This window comes from Megascapheus bottae, chromosome 10 (genome assembly GCF_031878675.1).
Source record: "Megascapheus bottae isolate mThoBot1 chromosome 10, mThoBot2.hap1, whole genome shotgun sequence".
NCBI lineage: Eukaryota > Metazoa > Chordata > Mammalia > Rodentia > Geomyidae > Megascapheus > Megascapheus bottae.
Window position 1 is genome coordinate 20,208,623 of NC_143518.1, and position 23,477 is coordinate 20,232,099.

General features: G+C 42.8%; 1 protein-coding gene across 1 annotated transcript in view; it reads right to left on the reverse strand.

The window, feature by feature from the left end:
* Positions 1–304: 304 nt before the first annotated feature.
* Positions 305–23,477, reverse strand: part of Cacna1e (calcium voltage-gated channel subunit alpha1 E) — a 446,101-nt gene continuing 422,928 nt past the window's right edge. The window contains exons 41-50 of the mRNA XM_090340308.1: positions 19,595–19,691; positions 17,587–17,692; positions 16,645–16,752; positions 16,032–16,132; positions 15,290–15,396; positions 8,394–8,505; positions 5,700–5,828; positions 4,617–4,797; positions 3,184–3,374; positions 305–2,030 (exon numbers count right to left, since the gene is read on the reverse strand). Of these exons, the coding sequence (XP_090196434.1) occupies positions 1,485–2,030; positions 3,184–3,374; positions 4,617–4,797; positions 5,700–5,828; positions 8,394–8,505; positions 15,290–15,396; positions 16,032–16,132; positions 16,645–16,752; positions 17,587–17,692; positions 19,595–19,691 (1,678 nt within the window). The 3' untranslated portion in view covers positions 305–1,484. The remainder of the gene's footprint in view (positions 2,031–3,183; positions 3,375–4,616; positions 4,798–5,699; positions 5,829–8,393; positions 8,506–15,289; positions 15,397–16,031; positions 16,133–16,644; positions 16,753–17,586; positions 17,693–19,594; positions 19,692–23,477) is intronic.

Below are 23,477 nucleotides of genomic sequence, written 5' to 3' on the forward strand. Positions count from 1 at the left end.
AAGAAACCTAAGGGAATGGCATACTTCTTTTAAAGACAGTGTGCCAGGGAAAGGTCTTCCTTCTCTTAATGCTTCTGTTTTAGGGAGCTTAGGCATGGCATACTGGCCCAAGCTGTCTGTCTTCATCCTTCTCTAGAACAAAAGCTGGATAGAAATCCAGCCTGGGCCCTGGAGACATCTGGCGTGAATGGGTCCCCATCAGGGCCAGAAGGAGCAACCCAGGTCAAAGCTGAGGTATATTTACTTACTGACCACTTCAAAGCATGATCAGCTGACTCTCAGCCCGCCACTTACCTATAGGGGTCTTTCTTCATGGGAAGTTGCCAGTAAGCCTTTTCCATCTTGGTCAAGGGAAAAGGTGTGGATGACTTGCTGTGGGTAGCTCATATGGATGTGACTATTCCCCCCTCCTAGGGAGATACAGGGGAGGCTAATTCTCAGCTCCTCACTGGCCTTACTGTTTCCAGGCTAAAAAGCATGACTGACCTAAAGTCTGGATGTGCTGGCATGGCCATAGCACCCTCCCTGATACTGAGTTACTTCTATGCTGTTTTAAAGCTTGTTCTGCCTTGAGTCCTTCCCGATTCCCGTATGATCAGCATATAAAGGGCCAAGCCTGGGGAGGAATAGCATATGGCTCTCACACTGTGGATAAACTACTAGGCTGCTACCCTGGCCCTTGGAGTTAGTTTCACCCTTATCTGCGGGTACTTAAGGGGTCCTCTTATCTAACACAGCACCTACTAAGAAGGTGACAGACCTCAGAATCTAGGACTCCACCAGCACCTCCAGTTCGATGTCTTTGGCCTTCATCTCCCTGGTATGGGCTACTTGGCTATGGCTTTTCTCACCCAGACCAGCCCTCGCTGCTGATGCCAGAGAACTGTGACCTCCCTGTTTTCTATCCTAGACATCCATGCCCTGGACTTAGCTCCTGCTCTTTGGAGGAAGCAAGCTCCCAGGAGAGCCCATGAGATGCTATTATATGCCCTGGTGGGAGTGGTGCAGGCTGAGGTGCAAGAGCTGGTAAGAGAAGAGCCTCCTGTCCTTCCCACTATTTCTTAGTGAAGAGCCAAAAACATTTTCCAGGCTGCTCAGGTCAATGAGTGTAGATGCAGACCAGCATGACCCCCTCCTTTACAAAGAGAAAGGTGGGGAAGGGAACAGTAAAGCCTGGCCACCCTCCAGTCCCTTCTCCCTTAGGATTAATAACCCTCCATATTCCCGTATTTGCTTTCCCCAGCAAAGAGGCAGAACGTATGGCAGTGCCCATCTTGCAAGGGGAAATGAAGCAATTTGGTGGGTGTGACTGGTTTTGCCATTTGTACTTTACTTCCTCTTCTCTGATAATGCATGGCGATCTCTCCATCTTCCTTCTCCTTTTTCCTCCCCCCCGGACCGCACTGGCTTCCCAATTAGGTCTTGTTTTTTGTTGTTTTTTCTCCCTGTGAGAGAAGAGCATGCATCGGAGGGGGGAGCAGCCTCTAGCATTTGTCATCTTCTTCCGTGTCACTCAGGAGGTCACTGACAGCTCCACACATCATGCCGGGCCCGGGCCCCCCACGCCTCCGTCGCCGATAGTGCCCATTGGGCATCTGCCAGCTGTGCCGCAAGGGTGGGGCTGAGCCGATGGTGTTGGAACGGCCCAGGCTCGTGGCCACTGCTGCTTCAAAGGTGAGTGTCTCCTCCTCGCCACAGTCTGAGGCATGGGAGTCTTCGTGCAGGGCCAGGTAGGGCTCGGAGATGTAGTGTTGTGGGGAAGAGTGCTGGCCCTGCTGGGGGTGTGGGGAGTTGGAAGACTCCGTCAGACAAGCATTGTTGCTCTCTAGGGCTTGAGAGGTCAGGGGGGATCCACCCTCGCTTCCATCAGCTGGTGGAGAGATGCTGCCAGCAGTGTGGCGTATCAGGGAGCTATAGGAGAGGAGGGGCCGAGGTTTTGGTGGGACAGGTGGCAGCTGCCGACGACTTCGTCTTGGGGTGCTGGTGTCAGAGATAGAGGGGATGGAGCTCTCACTCAGGGAACCTGTGCCCTGTATCATAGGAAAAAAAAAAAAAGGCATGTTGTTAGACCGGGTGTGGCAGGATCTCCACTCCTAGAGGCCTTGTTCAGATCCCTAAAGGCTCCTGGAGGACTTGACAGGTAATGCCTTGCAAGTTATATCCCTAGGGACACACAGGCAAAAAGAGGTAGAGGGAGCAATACCACTTAGAACAGGGTATCTCCACTAATACTGTGCAGACAAATTTCTGGGGATCTGGTAAAGGACACATGCAGTGGGCCTGACAGTGTGCCTTTCTAATAGCTGCTCAGCTGTGTTACAAGTTCCTGGAACAGCTATTAGCCAGCATCAGCAAGCTCTAGGTATATAGCAAGTAGCACCTGGTGAAGAGGTGGCTGGAGTGCTCTGGAGCTGATCTGGGAAGCCATTTTGTGACAAGTGGGTTTTTCAAGAAAGCTAATTTCATCCTTCATATATTGGTGCCTCACATGGTGCCAGATAAATGAACCCCAGGATTTGAGACTTGTGAACCACTTGCTTACAATCTCCTGAAGAGAGGTGATGTCAAGTGTAGATCTCTGGGTCTTATTTCACTAGGGTTCTTCAGGTCCCACTGATGTGCAGTGAAAGAGAGCTTCCACAGGTGATTCTCTTCCGCCACAGTGTTTGAAGCCGTTGTTCTACAAGGTAAACTTACCATCTACTATCCATGGCTCAAAATTTGCCTTTAGCCAACTCAATTTTAATTATTTCTGGCTGACAATTTCTGTTAAATGGGTCTCCTGTTTTGGCTCCGTGAGCCATGGGTAGAGTTACAGGTGTGATTTGGAAGGAAAGGTAATAATGAAATATGAGTTATAACTGATATTTCTTGGGAACAGAGCTTTCAGCAGAAGAAATAGAAGGAGAGATGGGTTTGATGGAAGGTAAATGTAGTTAAATAGCTCTAAGATGAATCACCATTTATTCCCACAAATACTCAGGATCATACCAAGGTCAGACCTTTTGTGGCTGGAGAACTACCTGTATCTCCAAATTCAGACTGCATGTATGTCCCAGCTATTTTTTGGAAAGTCATATCTGAGTGTGTGAGCACACATGGAGACCCATGTTCTGTTTCTAATGCTGCAGCTCACCCTTTCCAGCCCTACTGGAAGCAGCTCAGTTTGTCCTCTATACTCACCTGTCTGTTGGGGGTTTGTGACCGGCCTTCACTGGGTGACCTGGACTGCCGGCGCTCTGGGGATTCCCAGTCACCCTGGTTCCCACGCTCTTCAGAATTGCAGCGGGAGACGTCAGGGGATAGAAGATGCTTTCGCTCTTTTGATCGTCCTCGCTCCCTGCCCACTGAGCGGTGACTGTCAGACTTGTGGCCTGTGAGACGTAACAACAACAATTGACTATTTGCTCATTCTAGGTATTGAAAATGACACATATAAGGACTCACTCTATCCCTGCCAGGTTGGGCTATGTTTTTGTGTCTTACCACCCAAACTTTTCAATGAAATCCAGCTCTTAGGGTGAAGTGCTGAGAATGGGACAAGAATGCAAAGACACAGCTTGCTTCCTCTTTTTCTGCTCTTCACCCAGTAAGAATATCAGATACTCATCTCTATTCTGGAAGAGGCCTCCCCCCTTGACACTGAGTATGTTGTCACCTTAATTATAGGTTGGGTGGAACTGTGGAAAATGTTTATTGTTCTGTTGTGATAGTAGCCTGAAAAATTCTGACCTTTTAAGTACATCAAAATGATGTGAAGAGGAAGTGGGAGAGTAAAGCTAGACATGCTCATTTGCAAGATAGCACTAGACATGTTGAAGAATGCTTCTTCTGTTTCCATTGATGCTACATACAATAAACACATCTTTGCTAATACTTTACCACAGGAATTCTGTAGATCTTACACAGGTATGTGCAGCATTTTGTGTAGAAGATGGCACCAGAAAGGAGGATAGTTGAAAGGATGACATTATCTAGTGTAAAGCCAGGGAGAAAATGCCCAGACTGAAATCAAGGACCTTGGTTCTAGTCTCAATCCTGCCACTCACTGGCCCTGGGACCTTGGTGAGGAAAAAGTAAGCCAGTGTTTTTCCATTTTGATTTGTGTTTCTAGAAAAGTTGAATCAGACTAATGGTTTTCTAAATTTCTCTAAAACTCAAATACACAAAATAATTCCAGGTTGTAAAGTTGGGGTTAAAGTTTAGGAACTTTCTCCCCATCAGATAGGAGTTTCTAATGATACAGACAGTCCTAAGAAATGCCAGTAGTTTTGTAGAAGCTATTTAAAAACCTCAAAAGAGCTTTATAATGACCTAGTTTGACCAGAAACCAGCCTGCACTAAAGCCAGTAGCACAATAGTGTCCATTGAAATATTATTCACCATAGCTAAGATATGAAAGTAATCCATAGGTCCCTCAGAGGATGAATGGATCAAGAAAATATCCTGAAGTAAGCCAATGCTAAGTCAGAAAATAGGAATCCCCTTTAATGGCAAACATTCTGCCTTCAATTTCTTAAGCCCTGGTGTTTTCAGTCATCTGAAGCATTTGCAGGAATAAGAGCACCAAGATAGGAGTGCATCTAGGCAGTGGCCTGTGGAAAGGATCCCCTCACCTGAGTCAGAGTTCAAGCGATGGGCTGACAGCCTCAGGGAGGAGTGATAACTCCGGCGGCGCGATTTGTACGTATTTTCACTGCTTCGCTCCATGGAGAATTCCTCCAACCAGGAAGAATTTGAACGTTTATCGCGAATGGTAGAAAACGAACGTCTCATGGAGCTAGGGTCTGTCACCACCTAGAAATATGATCATCCAGAAAGATAATAAAAGGTCTAGATTAATTATTGATAAAAGCATCTTAAAGACTAGAAGTGGGATGAGAACTGTGAACTATAACTATGAGCTCTCTCGAATCCTCTTTGCTAGACTCAGACCTTAGCTGAAAGAGCTGCTTGAAAAGGTGTTCTGATGCTAACAGTGATGGAAACTGGCCCAGGGTCTTCATTTGTTGCTCAAGAATGAAAGTACCTGAGATTTCAAAGATAAAGGCAAGCAGCAGCACCATGTGAGCATCCCACAGAGCACTTCCAAATAGATGAGAGCAATAATTAAAAAACACACACTACAACTGTTATGAGTTTGTTCTCCTTCATGAGAGAAGGGCCTATGGAACATGAGAGCCTCGCAACTGCACCACAACTAAGACCACACTGCCCTGGCTCCACTTGAAGCTCTAGCATTTGGTTTTCTCACAGATGTTAAACAGAGTCACAAAAACTTCACGCCTCTGTCATAACCTGATGCAAGACAGACAGACAGGAAAAAAGAAGCCAGGAAAACAGACAAATGAGGCGTGGCCTGCACTGGTTAAGACAATCCTCACATACAGCTTGCATGTTTACATAACTGCCAATGTGCCAGAGAAAAATCCTGAAGGATATCTCCTGGTTGGTTGGCTGAATCTTGTGAATGCTTACCCCAGAAGAAGGGATGTTACATTTTGTAGCTAGCCTATTTGTAGTCAGGGGTTCACTTAAAACAGTGGAAGAATAGGCTGTGTTACAGAGAAGACCCATAAGCCAGATTTTGCTTGTACAGGTAGGTGCAAGTCCAAGGATCACTTGAAAAAAAAAAACCAAGTATTTCATAACCCACCTAATATAGCCACTGCGTAAGGTAAGTGGTGTTTGTTTTTTACCTGGGGATCCATAGTCAGACGTGGCATAGAGGATGCCCTCCCAGATACCGCATGCTCCTGGGTGTCCGAAGGAAGGTAGAGGCCATGGTTAGAGGACTGCACGCTTTTTAATTCACTAACCTCTGGCTCCTGGAAATAAACACACAGCCAAGCTTGTGGGACTTGGTTCCATCTCATTCCTTCTCATTGCCAGTGGATGATTTTGCCTCAAGAATGGCTTTCAGAAAGGAGACTAGGATACTTATTTAAAGCCTTAGTCGTATATGTTCATGTGTGGTATACCAGATGTTCCAAACAGAAGGTTCGACTGGGATGAGAAGCAAGGCTACCTTTTCTTGTCAAATATGGTTGCTGTTTTAGTACTAAGTACTGGTTCCTACAATAGTTTTATGAATAAACATTCTTGATTTGTTATAGTTTCTGACAGTTATAACTGTTGGGATTTTAAAAAATGATACTAGAGTTTGAGTTCAGGGCCGTGGTCTTTCATGCTGTCAACATTTGCATTAGCTATTGTTCAGGTCCCTCTTGTACTTTAGTTCTGGCCTCAAAACTGTGATTATCTTGCCTCCACTTCCCATGTAGCTGGGATTACGGGCATTCACCAGATGCCTGCTTGTTCTTTCAATCTGAAGGAACATTTTTAAACTCACTACTTATGCTATAAAATATATCATTTAGCTAAAACTTTTTATGATTAAAGCTATCCAAAAATGTGGTGGGTAGCCATCTGTCAGGAATGCATTAACTAGTGCCACCCAATAGAAATATAATGAAAATACTTCTGTTATTAGAACTGATCTAACTTGTAATAACATATCAAAATATCACATCAACATGTGATCAATAAAAAAACTAATGAATATTTGTACTTGTCAAAGTGTCAATCAGCATCATGGAATTAGTATCTACTGGACTATAGACATTAGAATTTAGAAGGTTAGATAAGAATTTTCCAGAAATTTAAGTTCCCTTTGTTATTTTCCTGTGTGAACGAATGGAGCCTCTTAGAGTCATTCATATAAGCTACTCACCAAAGAGATATCAGAGCATTTTAGATGTCTGGAGATTATACCAGGTGATCTAAACATGTGGGTATGTGCTCAAAGGTAAGTGCCTACGACCTGGGATGGGCACACTAGAGGCAGTTACAGCATCTGCAATACATGCGATACATGGCACATAGTTTTGACTCTAAACAGACATTATAACAACACCGCAGTCTACAAGTGCCAGAGACACACTCCATATGAACATGCATGGATTACAGCCACGCCTCAGGACGTGGAGTGGGGACCCCAGGGGATAGGCAGAAATACACAGTGGTGAGCGTGTAGCACGGCTGACACCAGCACTGACAATGAAATGAACACATATCCGAAAAGTCCTGGCCCTATGGCTCCTGGGGGAACCCACAGAAACGATGAAGTAATAAAGTCTTCCTGGAGGAAAGGAAAAAGGACATGTTATTCAATACTTCTTCCCCACAAGACAAGCTTGAAAATGTTGAGAGGCCCTTTTAGCAATGAAACTATCCCTACCAATTTAGTTGTACAGACAAGGCAGGGAATTGATCCAAGAACATCCTTCAGCAATCACTCCTGCACATGAGCATCTGGCTTGGCTATCTCCAACACAATCATTTATATTTCACCTCAGCAATCACAGGAGACCAAATCACCTAACTGAACTAGAGTTTGCCACCCTACCCCGTGCCCCAATATGACGAGTATCATACATGCACCCTGTAAGCAGGCTCTACTTTGCTTGGTTATTCACTTAGGGTAGCTGTAAGATCACAGCTGTACTGAGACTGGTCAGAAGAGAAAGAAAACTGCACCAAAAACCACAGATGAATCATAAAGCGATGTGGTTCACTTAGCACTGTCTACAAAGATGGTTACTTTACAGAGGCTGGATTTTGTCTTTTTCTCTACAGCCCAATTAAGCCTGAGAGGGAACTTAAGATCACATCTCTTGAACTAGGAATAATGGTAAAGTTTATCTGGTTTTGTAATACAAAGCTAAAAAGTGATTTGTGAAGCCAAAATCTAATTGGCCCTCTATTCTTCAAGCTATAATTTGACTCATTAGGCCTCTCAGAAATTTTACCGCCCATGTTAAGGAAAAACTCATTTGCAGCTTGGGAAAATGACTTGAAGGACTTGTTTAAATGTATTTGGCCTTGGAAAACAGTGACCAAAAGGGCTAATTTGCCTAAAACTACACAGAGCAGAAGTGATTGAATCTTCTGCCCCTCCTGGCAGACAGCTCATTATAATACTACATGACTGCCGAAAGAGAAGGGCATCACCGAAGATTTATATGGATACTGCTGTGTTCCTACAAGCAGTAGGGACCACTCTCAGGGATTTATCTTGAAACCTTGGCTTGATAGAAAGCTTTCTGAGTTTATATGTGGTTTTCATTCCTACATTTCATGCTCACACACATGAGAGCCCAGCCTGAAGCAATCAATGTAAGCTCCCTTCCAAAGGTAAGGACCTATGACATTGTAAAACTAGAAGAGGGTATACTCTTAGAGATGGATCTATGAAAGGACTGAAGGTGAGCAGCTGCTAGGGTAATCGATTAGATGACAAGAAAAGGTTTTCTGAGGAATTATGCCTATGAAGCAAGAGTTGGGGTCAGGAAAGTGAAGTGTTTTGGAGTTCATAGAACTCATTCATTCACCAGTGCCTGTTGTTCCTGGAATTGTCCATCATCGGCCGGGTCCATACAAGCCAACTGGAATATTTCTTGAGGGGAGAGTGGACTCATTGAAGGGTATCCACTCCGGCCACTCCTGAAAAGTAATGTCACATTCAGATATAATGAAATACAGAGAAGCCATGGTGTCACTAACAATTCCCATCCCAGGTAAGACCTTCGCCCCTGGTGGCTCTATGAGCATAGTGTTTTCTATAGGTAGCTGATCCTAGAATGTATATTTTAAGTATAGAGAATACGGGAAACTAGTGTTTTCACCCTATATTTAGAATCATTCATCATTCTGCTGGCGACTAGCAGATCTGTAACAAATGACATCATTTGTCACACTCAGCCATATGGAAGACCAGTGCTAGATTGTAAACCTGTTTCTGTTGAGTCTTCCATTATGGAGAAAAATACCATCATTTAAGTAGGGAACAGCTGTTTCAATATTAAGCATGGTCTTTTAAAAAAATTCCCCAGTCTCAGTAACAGTCTACTTCGCCAACATCCCTAGCCAAACAACTCAATCCAATCTAATTCCATAAATGTGGTTTCCACTATCTAGTAATTCATGTACTAGCAGGTGATTTCAGAAGTTGGGTTGAGAAAGTAAAAACCTCTAGGTTGATAGCCACATAAGTTTAAATGATAAGGGAAGGACAAGTGGTCTTAATTAAATCTAAAAAGAGCTGTCACAGTAGGCTAATATTAATCCTATTTGGTGTCCCTAGCCCACTGGAGTAGTAAGAAGAAAAAGGCAGTTGACCTTTCCTAATAATTTGGCACCTATTGCTACTTACTGCCACCAATATGGTAACAGCTACCTTTGATCTCATTGAGAATGCAAAGTGAACAGCTACATTATAAGACAAAGCACAGAGGCCAATCCTAGAGAGGCTCTGTCAAAGATGGTGGACCATAGAGCTGAGTAACAGCATCTCTCTGTGTCAGTCTTTTCTGGACAGAGCCATTCTTCACAGTTGATTCTACTGCTGATGATTGTATCCAGTGGTAGATTAGAGGCTTTAACAAGAATTGCCACTTAAAAATAATCCATTGGTGCAATCTTGTTCAATTAGTAGCACAGGAGCATATATGAATACTCAAAAACCTATGAATACTCAAAAATCACCCAATCTGTTCTCTTGCTGTTAGCAAGGCCTTGACCTTTAGCTAGTTGTAACTGTTATAAAAGCAACTGATAGCTAAATGACCAACCTAAATGTGAGTCCTTCCTTCATGTGCTCTCTCCTGAAAATCATCTGGGAACAGTCAGAGCTGCTACTTTAAGGAATGGGCCTGTTTTTTGTCCAACATGTAATTGCAAAATCTATAGGTGGAGAAGACCTATGTTTTGAGTATGTTCTCCAAATGTTCATGTACTGCATACTTCATTGCTAAATGTGTTTAATGGTATTTCAATGTAAAGAACTGGAAAATAATAACGATTTAATGGCATCAGTGACATAAGAAGAGGAAGAAAGACCTCAGAATACCAGCTCTCATTGAAAAATGCCCTGTATTGCAGTATACTGCCAAAAAGGCCTTTACCAAATGCAGACACCGTACTCTCAAGCTCCATAGCTTCAAGAATGGTGAGCCAGCCAAATGTAATTCTACTTATAAACATTTCTTTCCCAGATAAAACAGACTGATAGGATCCTTAGAAGTACTCTATAACCTCCCAGAGTTGAATATTTTGCACAAAACTCTTGTCTGGATCTTTTTAGGATAAAAATCTAGAACCCATTACATTCCTTCTGCTCAAAACTTTATTTTTTCCAGTATTATAGATTTATATTTTGTTTTTCCTAGAAGTATAACTCAATTACTTACTTTAACATTGACTAGCATAATATACTGATTTGTATTGCAGACCATATTATTTCTTTTTATTTTTACTTTTCTTTTTTTGATTTTTTTATTGTAATTAATAAAAGGGTTACATGATATTTGCCAGATAGAAGGTACATTAATTCACTTATATTGATACTCTTTCACATGTCTTGGTCCCCATTACTCACCCCCCCATCTTGTTTTCCCCCCTTCCCTATCCAATTTCAAATAACCAAATACAAATATATCCAATATATCAGATAACAAAATGAGATACTGTAACAATATGAGATAACCAAGGGACAGCAAAAGAGATGAGAGATAACATAGTACCTTAAGAACAACAATCATTCATTATATGGCTTAAGTTTCTATATCCTAGAGGTACTTTCAATTACCATCATACTATATGGCTTTATGTATCTAGGTTTTGCTCTATTGCAAATCTCTGCTAGTAGAGCCCAAGGTTTCTACTGATTATGACAAATGAGGGAAACCATTGAGCCTAAGCTCCTTTCAGTCTGGCTTACTTCACTTAATATGATTTTTCTAAGTCTTTCCTTTTCCTTACAAATGGGGCGATGTTGTTCTTTCTGATGGCACTATAGAATTCCATTGTATATAAATACCACATCTTGCTGTCCAATCGTCAACTGAGGGGCATCTGGGTTGGTACCATATCTTTGCTATGGTAAATAGTGCTGCAATGAACATTGTTGTGCTAATGGATTTAGTATGTCCTTGTTTCTGGATGATTGGGTAAATGCCAAGTAGTGGAATTGCTGGGTCATAGGGGAGCTCTATGTTTAGCCTTTTGAGGCACTGCCATACTGCTTTCCATAGTGGTTGAACGAGCATACCGAAATAAACAAAATCACAGATGAAAATGGTAATATCACGACAGAAATTACCAAGATCCAGAATATCATGAGGGAATACTTCTCAAACCTTTACGCCAACAAATTTGAGAATCTAGAAGAAATAGATGAATTCCTAGCCAATATTAACATATCCACACTGAACCAAGAAGAACTAACCCAACTAAACAGGCCTATTTCAAGCAGTGAAATAGAAATGAGAATAAGAGACCTTCCACCTAAGAAAAGCCCCGGGCCAGATGGATTCACAGCTGAATTCTATAAAGTCTTCAAAATAGAGCTCACATCAATACTCCTCAAGCTCTTCAACAAAATTGAAAAGATTCTTTACCAAACTCATTCTATGAAGCCAGTATAACCCTCATCCCCAAACCAAACAGAGATTCATCAAAGAAAGAGCTATAGACCTATTTCTTTGATGAACATCGATGCAAAACTTCTCAACAAAATACTGGCCAACCGTCTACAACAACTCATCAAAAAAATTATACACTATGATCAAACTGGATTCATCACAGGGAGGCAAAGCTGGTTCAACATACACAACTCAATATAATTCAACACATCAACAGAAGCAAGGACAAAAATCACATGTTTGTCTCACTAGATGCAGAAAAGGCATTTGACAAGATCCAACAGCCCTTTATGTTAAAAGCTCTGGAGAAACTAGGAATCCATGGAACATTCCTCAACATAATAAACCCACAGCTATTATTATACTTAATGGCGAAAAGCTAAAGCCATTCCCTCTAAAATCAGGAACAAGACAAGGATGCCCACTCTCTCCACTCCTCTTTAACATAGTATTAGATTTCCTAGCCAGTGCAATAAGGCAAGAAGCAAGCATAAAGGGGAGCCAAATAGGGAAGAGGAAGTAAAAGTATCCCTCTTTGCAGACGACATGATTCTGTATTTAAAAAATCCTATAGACTCTACTCCCAAGCTCCTTGAGCTGATTCAAAACTTTGGAAGGGAAGCAGGGTATAAAATTAACCCGCAAAAATCAACTGCCTTCCTTTACGCCAACAGTGAGAGGAACGAGGCAATAATCAGGAAAGAAAGTCCTTTCACAATAGCCTCAAAGAAAATAAAGTACCTAGGAATTACCTTAACTAAGAATGTAAAGGACCTTTTTGATGAAAACTTTAAAACCCTGAAAAAGGAAATTAAAGCAGAACTAAGGAAATGGAAAAACCTCCCATGCTCCTGGATTGGAAGAATCAACATCGTGAAAATGACAATCTTGCCAAGGGCTATCTACAAATTCAATGCAATACCCATCAATATCCCACTGTCATTCTTTAAAAAAATAGAAGAGGCAATCCAAAATTTCATATGGAATAATAAAAGACCCCGTATAGCAAAAACACTTCTTAGCAGAAATATCAGCGCAGGAGGAATTTCAATACCAAACTTTAGAGTCTATTACAGAGCTATAATGATCAAAACAGCTTGGTCCTGGCACAAGAACAGGCCTGAAGACCAATGGAATAGAACTGAGGACCCAGATATTAAACCACATACCTATCTTTGACAAAGGAGCCAAAAACATAGAATGGAAGAAAGGTAGCCTCTTCAACAAGTTGTGCTGGCAGAACTGGTTAAGCACCTGCAGAAAACTAAAGTTGGATCCTTCTTTGTCACCCTGCACTAGAATTAACTCCAAATGGATCAAAGACCTGGAGGTAAAAGCTGACACACTGAAAACTCTACAGGAAGGAATAGGAGATACACTAGGCCTCCTTGGCACAGGTTGAAACTTTCTTAATAAGGACCAAGAATCACAACAAATCAGAGAAAGGCTGGATAAGTGGGACTGCATTAAACTGCAGAGCTTTTGTATGGCAAAGGACATAGCTAGTAAATTAATTATGATGATCAAGACTTTAAAACAGGCTGTTTCCAGATCTCTGTGTGAACAATGCAAGTCTCTAACAATACAAATGGTCCTAAATAACCAGCCTGCAATTCCTCCGCTGTCTTTATTTCAGGAACGTTACCAATATTCAGCCTCAGACCCAGAAACATATCATATAGTTCGTCTTGATTTCCCTCTCTGTTCAGGCAAGAAATCAGTCAACAAATTCTACCCATTACTATTCTATTAGTCCAAGTCCATCACCAATAGTTTATACAATTATATTGAGCTATTAAATGACATTGCCTCTAGAATTGCTCCCCCAAATCATTAAGTTTACATTGAATTCATCAATGAATTTTGAAAATCAAAAATTTGATCAAATTACTGTGAAGGACAAAATGCTACTTATATTTAAAATATTAACATCTTTACCTCACAGTGTAAGTCCCGGTACCTATGTGGTAGCTCTTTAAACCCAGCAGTTGCCACCTCTTCTGAGCTTTTTTCTCTAAACATCCCACAAGTCTTAGATACTTTAAACCTCTGTTTCTGTCTCTCTCTCCCTCCTCTCTTGAAAATCCTTCTCTTTCAATTCAACATTTGCATGTATTTTGAGAAAGATTCCCTCTTACCTCAAAACTTTCGACCAAGGTGAATAGCTTCCTTTACATGACATCGCAAGGGCCTATTTTGCACTTGAACCTGAAACATTTTTGTAATATTTCTTCTTGATTTGTCTCCATAAGAACTAACCCCCAACAGTCTCTATTTTTTTTCTATATTTATTTACATATGGACTATGATCTAAAATTGGATTTCTAATTCCTGAACCATTGCTTTGGCCAAATTGGTTCTTAATAACCATTAGTAAAATCAATGAGGGAATGAACATACAGGCAGTGCTAAAGTGATCACACAATGTGGGTTCATTTGTATCACGAACTGTTACAGACTGAACAGAGATCTAGATCTGGAGACAAAGGAATGTTATTCTTCTTGGGCAAGAACTCATAAAAGGCAGAGTAAAACCCTGATAGTAAGGAGAGCCTGTTACCCCAATCACACCATTTTCCATCCCTTGCACAGAAGAAATGTACATCTATTTATTCTCAAAGGTCAAAATACTACCCATCCTATTACCTCATCATATCAAAGACCATGTTCTTTGTTGCTGGAGATAAGGCAACGCTTTCATTGTCTTTTTCAAATATATTGCCCTGTGCCTTCTGAAAAATGTTTTCCAAAAACGTCTAATACTGTAATCAGAAACAAAAGCATGCTGTCTCATTGCTAAGCCCTGGATGTCATTTTCCTGACACTTAACTCACTTACTAATTAATCTGTTTTTTTAAACACTAAGACTGTATTATACCCAACCTCAACAATTTTTTTGTTTTTGGTTGTAGGGCCTAAACTGAAGGTCTGGGAGCTTTCCCAGAGCTCTTTTTGCTCAACGATAGTCCCGGCTCCACTTCCAGTTTTCTTGTGGTCAACTGGAGATAAAAAAATCTTATAGTAATTTCTGTCTGAGCGGGCCTTAAACTGCAACCTTCAGATCTCAGCCTCCTGAGAGCTAGGATCATAAGGGTGAACCACCAGCATCCAACCATAAGAATGTTTTGAATAGAGGAGCTCATACTTTCTGGGCCAGTCCATACTTGCTGATGGTAGAAAGACAAGGTCATAAGAAAATATGACAAAATTGAGGCTTGTTAACTCACAACAACTGAAAGATTCTTTAGTAGTTGTTTTTTTTAACTGCCATCATTTTTTTTTCACCTGAAAGGTCTTTTTTGATTATTAACAAGGTACTTAAAAGTCTAAACATGATTCAAAGTTCAGTTTTGTTTCCTACTACCCACATATCTTTTGGAAACTTATTTCACCATTAATTTGTAATAATACTAATATATGTCCTTTGGGTATAGCTGACTATCTTTCTCTGCTATACTCAGCAATCTTAGCACCCACTAAGACAGTTTCTAGTAGGGTACTAGATCCACTGAGAACTGATAATCAAGTATTTGAGGATGATTATTCTGATAGACCTTCAGCTAGTATAAAACATGAGTCTAAACTCTCTTTTCCTACCACAGTGATTACTGTCTCTGAAGCTGGTAGTGGCATCAAACATGTTTTTCTCTTGCCCTCCACGATTAGTCATTTTGAGCTATCTGACCACAGGAAAGAATTGGCTCATCATTTCCTGGGTACTTTGTAAGCAATCACTTTCCAGGCATACAAGTAACATGGTTACAGAATACAAGAAGAAAAGCCATGAAGCTTTTGGTTCTACTCACAAGCCTGAAACAGGGTCCTGCTGCAGATAAGGCAGAGATTTAGCATTAGCAATGATTTCCTGGGGTAGTGATGAGGGCTCCATGCGCTGGAACATGGGTGCATTTTTCTGTGCAGAACAAAAGAATTCCCAATGACTTTTTTTGCCTGGTATGAGTGAAATACAATTTTATAAGAGCAGCATAGAAACATGACTGTCTTGACTACTGGAACCTTTGGCCCACTAAATTTCTTTTTTTTCCATATCTTTTTATTGTAATTAATAGAAGTAACCCTTCCAGATAGAAGGTGCATTACTTCACCGACATTGATACTCTTTCTCATGTCTTGGTCCCCATTTCCCTCTCCCCCCTCACTCCTCATTAAGGGCCCACTAAGTTTCTAATCCCATGTCATTAGAAAAATACTAGACCCAACACCTCTTATCCCCCTCACAGGCTATTAACCCTTTACAAATGTATAGCTTGTCCCTTGGTAGTCTTTATGACGTTTTTTTTTTGTTGTTGTTGTTTTTGTTTTTTTGCCAGTCCTGGGGCTTGACTTCAGGGCCTGGAAACTGTCCCTGAACTTCTTTTGCTCAAGAGTAGTACTCTACCACTTGAGCCATAAGCACCACTTCCAGCTTTTTCTGTGTATGAGGAATTGAACCCAGGGATTCATGTATGCTAGGCAAGCACTCTAATACTAAGCCACATTCCCAACCCAACATGCCCGCCCACTCAATACGCTGCCATGGGTCTTCACCTGTTCTTCCAACTGCTGCCTCTGCTTCTTCACCTTACTCTGTTTATAGTAGTCCATGATCATCATTGCTGCATAGATTTTGCCCACAGTCAGGTCAGAGGCTGGAAACATAAATGTGGCATGTTGGAAGAGAATGGGGACGCCTCACTAGCTTTTGTTATCCACTTTCCACTTTGTTGTGGTAAAAGCTGTTTCCACTTTGTCAGTAGCTCATCTAAATTACTTAGGCTCTGAGGATCCACTTGAGTTCCCAAATCTGTCCTTACCAAGTAGGCATACTTACACAGTGATAGCAAGAGAAAGCATTCCTTCCCACCATTGTAGGTATTGGTATCTAGTGGTTGCTTTATCCTAATGCATGAATAAGATGATAGAGCTCTCTATCCAAATACCTTTACTTATAACCACAATAACCACTTAAGAAACCACCTTTTAAAAGTGTTAGGAAAAAAAGCATTTAAGAAGTAGGATTTGTTTCCTAAAACCACGTACACACACATAAAAGTAACCAATCCTTATCTTCTTGATCACTATGGGTACTCCAAAATATGGAGTGTTGGTACTACAGTATGGGCCACACTGACAAGGACACTCAGGAGAAGACCTCTCACACCTTTGGGCATGGGCACCAGCAGATCCAACATCTTCTGAGACAGGTGAGGCCAGATAGCTAGGGTCTCCTTTTGTAGCTCTGAGTCTAGCTGCTGCCTGTCTGCACCACCTAGAATAAGATGAACTATTATTAAACAAATCAGAATAGAAACAGAAATAACAAGGACTGAGGGAATAGGAGGGGGCAGAAGCTGAATCAGCATGGCACCTCACATTCTAAAGGAAATCTTGGCACTTAGTGACAGTGGATCTTGCAATACCAGTTCTTTCTGCTGAGGAAGCAGAATGCACTTGGGCTCCCATCTTTTTTTTGTGACTCGGGCATATAAGATCTGAGGCTCTGAGACAAAGATCCACTTCCTCATTGATTCTAAGAATTCCTCCAGAACTCAATACACCAGAAGGGAATGAAGATAGCTATAAGTAACCCTCTTTGCCTCTTCATACACACTTTAGTCCAACCAGTGATCCAGCTCCATAGTCTGACTACCCTACCTTTCGAAAGGATTTGGATCAGGCAGGAAAGAGCAGGCTCGAGGTCTGCCTGGAGGCAGTAGATACTTTCTCTCCTAGATCACTGAGTTAGCAATCAAGATGAGAAAATTATTGCTACATCCTGTATGATGGCACCTGCTACAGAAGTCTTCCAATACTTCCATATGGGAAGAAAGTGAGACATAAAATTTGTCACATTAAATGTGTCAATAAATATTTTCAGAATGCCTATCATACACCAGACACTGAGGTTTCAATAGTGAACTTAAGCAAAGGAGAAGCATTATAGTTTACAGAGTCTCAGAAATGAAACCAGGACTGTTGATATTTGATTGCCTGGTAACTGCATTGTTGTATTCTTGGTTGGCTGGATTGTGGCTTTTGGATCACCCCTCACAGATTATTTCAGAATCCTTCCCTCCCTTCTTTCTTCCCTTCCTCAGCTGACCTTTGGCAATCTTAATGTCCAAAGCTGTCCGGATCAGGGCCATAAGTGTGGAAGTAAAATGGACGGTCATGTCCTCTGCTACAGGCATATTCATCAGGACCAACCTCTGTGCGAAACAGAAAGCAGAAACAGCAAGCAAAAACCAAATATTGAAAGACACCTTGGCGAGAAAGGAAGAAAAGCGCAGAGGTCAAATGCACAGACAGAAAAGAAGGGCATTTACCCAGTCATACTCTCCCTACATCTCACTACAGATTCATTTTGCTGTGTCCCCTGCTAGGATATGATGCCAAATTTCAAGGGACTCTGGCTTAACCATTCTGCAGAACTCCCTTCATGGAGAGTCCCAGGAATACCTTCTACAGGGTTGGGAAATAGTTTATAAGCGAAGCGGCTCAAGGAAAGGAGTCAGCTCTGGGAGGTGACTCCACTCCGTGTCCGTACTTCCACTTGTCCCACACACCCCAAAACTCAATGGGAAGGTGCGAATAGGAGATTTTGCATTGCTTATCTAACTTGAAAAATGCATCCTGGTGCCCCCTTTTTGAGTCTTTAGGAAATGAAATTTGCCAGCACATGATTGAACATGCATAAGTCCAACTTATCCAAAGGATGAGGTGAACAGGATGGATAGGGGAAGAGTGCAAACAGGCTCTAGGAGAAGGAAGACACAGAGAGCAGGGAAGAGAGAATGAGAAGGGGGCACAGGCAGGAGCAGAGTGGGCAGGCCCTGTTCCCCTCACCCAGAGGAAAGGATCCAACAGAAATGGCCAAATCCACTTTCCAGAGAGTATCTTGATTGTGGAATTTTTTTAAACTTTCCTCCAACTCCCTTTTCTTTTTCCCCTACCAAGCTTCCTCCCAGAATTCCAAACAATTCAGGACTACCCTCGACCATATGCTGTCTTTGAATATATCCATTCTAAACAAAAAGGATATTGAGCCCCTAATCTGTGCACCAAAGGCCACATACTGGGGTAGATAAGGATCTCTAATGGCCACATTCCTTGGAGATGCTCTCTGGAATAATTTGGAGGTAGGACAAAGGCCTCTGCCAGAGACCTGCAAGCAGGGAAACTAACTACCAGGGTCTCTAATACTCAATTGGGCCATCCTGCTGAAAGTGATTCCATAGGCATGGTGTCTTCAAGTACAATAGTCTTTTCTTCTTTAGATCTAAGTTTCACCTTCCCCATTTTTGTGAATCTCCAGAGAAGTGGCATTATTACTATAGTGTGTGCCTGATCAATCTAAACTATTAGTAATTACTACCAATGAGTAAAGAAAAATTCAAGCTCCAAAGCTATAAGCAACCTGTATGAGCCACCGCCATGCTAATAAGGAGAAGCTAATATACAATGGCAACTTGGGCCCATCAATACCCTTTCTTGTGACTGTTTCCAAGACAGCCGGGCAGTAAGACTAACAAGGCTAAGAGAGTTATATTCCTCTGTCTGGATGGACAATGAAAGGTCCTCTTTTGTTCTTACACCTAGAATGAACCTATGGCACTGTCCCCTCCATCATGGGGAAAGAAATTTGTTAAGATATCTCTCAAAAAATTTCTCCTGAGGCTTACAGGAATTTTGGCATTACTTCCCTAATTTATCTGAGTTGAAAATAAGTTCTGATGTGTGTTTTGTTGGAAACTTCCTTCTTGCCCATAGAACCCATTCCCCTGGCCACCACTCTGCCTCCTTTAAAAGGAGACATACCACTTCACATTGCCTGTCTAGTAATCCACTCACAAGAAGCCACAAGCTTGTAAAAACATAGAGTAACACATAAAAAGCCCCACAGTGAACAGGACTGGAAACCATTCTTGTATCCTTTCAAAACTTCATCCTTTTTTTGGGGGGGGGGGAACCTTGCTGCCCCTTTAGTCTCTTGTTTTCCTTTTCCTTTCTTCCCTCCCCAGTCCCAGCTTCCTCCCATGTTCTGACCTCCCCACAACGGAATCCCATTTCCTGGTAGTCTTTAGCCCAGAACAAAGGAAGGGGTGGTCTACCTTATATGCCACTTTGGAGGGACATCTCTTGCCGAGGCCTAGCGGTGGTGACATGAGAGTCAGCATTTCATACATCTCAGTGTAATGGATGCGGCCACTGCTCATGGCGGGGAGTGGGAAGTCAGGACAGGGGTGGGGTGGGCAGGGTAGGGCCGGAAGGGTGGCAGAGGAAAGGAGAAGGAAGTGGGGGCAAGGATGCAGACAGGTAGGAGAGAACAGGCATTCCCAGAGAGCCAAAACAAAACAAAACAATATAGAAAACAGAAGAAAAAACAAAATGGACAAACAGGAAAAGAATAGGAAACCTGTTAATCAAGGCAAGTCATACATGTGACTCCATCCTGGTACAGATTTATATCACACCCCACACAGACCAGGGAACAGTGGTGGTGACTCGGGTCCCTCTGCCACTGTCAGAGGGCACTGACAAGGGTTCTCGACTGCCCCCCTTCCCCTCCAGGAAAACAAGTGTGCCTTCAATTCCCAGGGCTGTGTGTGAGCGGTATAAACCAGATAGACGGTGCTCCAACCATGGGTCGGAATTTCTAGCCCCAGATGGGGCACAGGCTTGAAAGTCAGGCCTCCTCCTTCCCCAGAACCCACAGGTGGAACGTCGTGTATCGCCCCTCTGTGGTGTGTGTGCGCGCGTGGCACGAGCAGCGGCTTGTGTTGAACGTGGTGGGCTGAGGTTGCTTATTAAAGAGTTGGCCCTGTTGCTTCCACCTGGCTCTGTGGACAAGAGTGCTCTCAATTCCCCAGCATGCACCAGGTTGATGACATGCTGGGGACGGAAGAAACAAAACCAGGAGGAGGAAGAGCCTCTTGCATGCCATGCTACCCTCCCCAGCTCTCCCACATGCGGCTGCAGGTTTCACCAGGGTGGAGTTTAAAGAGTCTCAACAGAGGCAACTGTTCAGCCTCTGAGTACTGAATCACTGGGTCAGCATCCCATGCCAGCTCCATCCATCACCCAGACATCCTTCCTATGCCTATGTTTTCTTCCAGACACCTTGCAGTGAGGCCCTGTAGCCCCAGGAGAGGGCTCCGTGTCTAGCAGTCTTGACCTTGGATGAGGCATGAGAGCATCTTGAGATCTAAAGTTCCCAAGGTTGCAAAGTACAAGGTGCGTCCAAACCATGCTTCTTGGTCTAACTCACTAAGTGACTCAGCCATTATGACAGCCCTTCACAAGCAATATGTCAAGGCTCTAATGCAAGAAATATATTCAGTGGCCCTTCATTACTTGAGGCCATTTAGATTCTGTGCTATGAAATTTTCGAACATGCCAGGTGCTAGTGGCTCATGTCTGTTATCCTAGCTACTCAGGAGGCTAAAATCTGAGGATTCTGATTCCAAGCCAGCCTGGGCAGGAAAGTCCATTAAGACTTGCAGAAAGAGCCAGAAGTGGTACTGTAGCTCAAGTGGTATAGTGCTAGCCTTGAGCAAAAGGCACTTAGGGGCAGTATCTAGGCCCAGAGTTCAAGGCTGAGGATCAGCAAAAAAAACAAATCCAACACATTCATATCTAAGACTCTTTTACCTACTCTTAGTTGTTGCCCTGAATTTTTATTGTGCTATAGCTTGTGTTTATTTAGGTAGAACTGGAGATTGTTGTGACTCAGGGCTTAATGCTTGCTAGGCAAGTGCTCTACTACTATCATTCCCCTAGCCCCTTTGTTAAGTTTTTCAGATAATATCCCAGGCTTTTGCTTTGGTTTACCTCAAACCACCATCCTCCTTCTTCCACTTCCTGAGTATCTGCATATATACCACTATACCCAGTCTATTTGGTCACTCCTGGCCATACTGCCCAAGAACTAGGAGGGGGAACAGTTAAGATGATTGGAATCACCTGTTGATGGATTGTACATGGGACAATAAAGCTTAGCCAAAAAAGAAATAAGAAAAAGAGGCTTCTCTTGGTGAAGGGAAATAAAGAGTTCTTTGCTGGATTAAAAAGATGACTGCTTTCAGCTGGGTGCCAGTGGCTCACATCTGTAATCCTAGCTACTCAAAAGGCTGAGATCTAAGGATCACAGTTCAAAGCCAACATGGAAAGTCCACAAGACTCTAATCTCCAATTAACCCACAGAAAACCAGAAGTGGCATTGAGGTTCAAAATGGTAGATTGCTAGTCTTGAGCAAAAAGCTCAGGGATAGCATCCAGGTTCTAAGTTCAAACCCCATGACTGACTAAACAACAACAACAAGAACAATAATAACAAAAAGATGTCTGCATTCTGTGAAGGAAGAGCCACTCCCCCCCAGGCTAAATATACAGACTAAGGTGGACTAGATTGTGTATGTGTACATACACACACCAGAACATAACTACATGCATGCAAAGAAAAGAGAGTCAACAGCTTTCTTATTAACTCTACCACCTTCCTGCCTTCCCCACTCATTGTGCCCTACTTCCTATGTAACAGCTGCCGGTTCTGGGAGGGTTTGGACCTCTTTAAACTCAAAGGAAAGCAACATGAAGGTGCTCTCATGTGGCGCAGTGGTGGTGGAGCAGAGGACGGAGAGGAGGGTTAGATGCTGCATCCCACTGCAGGTTGTAGCTGGGGACTGGGAGGCAAACCTTGCAAGCCACCCTGTAGGGGCAGTTCTCTCCCAGGCCCAGAGGAGGCGAGATCACCCGCACTAATTTGTACATATCCTTATACGGGATCCTGCCGCTGTAAAGGAAGCACAGGTGAGTTAATAGGATACTCAGAGAAGGGTGGGAAAGAAATGATGGCATCACCCTGAAGGGAATTGCTGGAAAGGATGAGAAGCAGCTTCTTTCCTTGGCCCTAGTGAAGTCAGAGCAGGGACTAAACAACCAGTAAGCACCAAGAGAATCATCATACTGCCAAATGGTACTGTCTCAATTTTCTCAGCAAATTGGATTCCATTCCATGCCAAGAGGTACTGCCTGATGCCCAAGAGCCCTCCCAATATACCAACTTGGCCCAGGCCTGACCCCACACAGCCATAGCCTTGGTTCCACCTTGGCTTCTAAGAACAAAGACTGCCAGGATGCCTCTGATCACTGTTTAGAGCAGATGCCAGGCTGCTGTGGAGTGGACCACACAACTGTTTGTTATTCACAGACAACTAATTATGGTGAGTTCCTCAGACGTGCCTAACAAGGGCAGTAGGAAGTCAGCATCTTTCTGCAGACTGCGAGAGACAAATTTCCCATTAGGGTAATTAGCACAGAGCACAGTTGGCATGAGAGAATATTTGCAAAGGGTTGTGATTCTCTTGGTGGCACATTTTCCCCAAGTTCAGCTTGGATAAGGTTTGCTATACTTGGTGGGAGCCTGCTTGGATTCATGTCCAGAAAATTAATGAGACACACTCGCTCTAATTCCATTCCTACCGCCCATAACCCAGGCTGGACCCAGTCAGAATTCCAGGAATGATGTGACCCATCTTGACCACTTTGCAAGAAGGCCGTTAAAGCATTGTGGCCTCCTGTAGACAGAATTCACACAAACAAATGGTTTTCAGTGGCTAGAGCATCTGTGAGAGACCAGAACAACAGAGTCATAGCTGGATATCTGCACTTTTAGGCACATTCCAAAATGGCACAGGATTTCCAACAGAAAGTATACAAACATTATCTCCACCTGGGTATCATTGCCAGTAGCCACAGCAGAAAGCTACTGCTTTGTCCCAGCTTCACTCTAATGTCTTCTGAATGTGGGTGCTGATTCTTTAAAAACCAAATAACAGTTCATCGGCACCTTCAAGTCTCTTGCCTCTTGAGGGGAGGTGATCTGCCTTGTGTCCATGTATTTTGCTTCTCAGTAAGATAGAGGAAGTAGGTAGCTTGCTAGCCAGATCCATCCTCTTGTCAAAGATACTGGATTTGCATGCTTTTGTGAGTTCT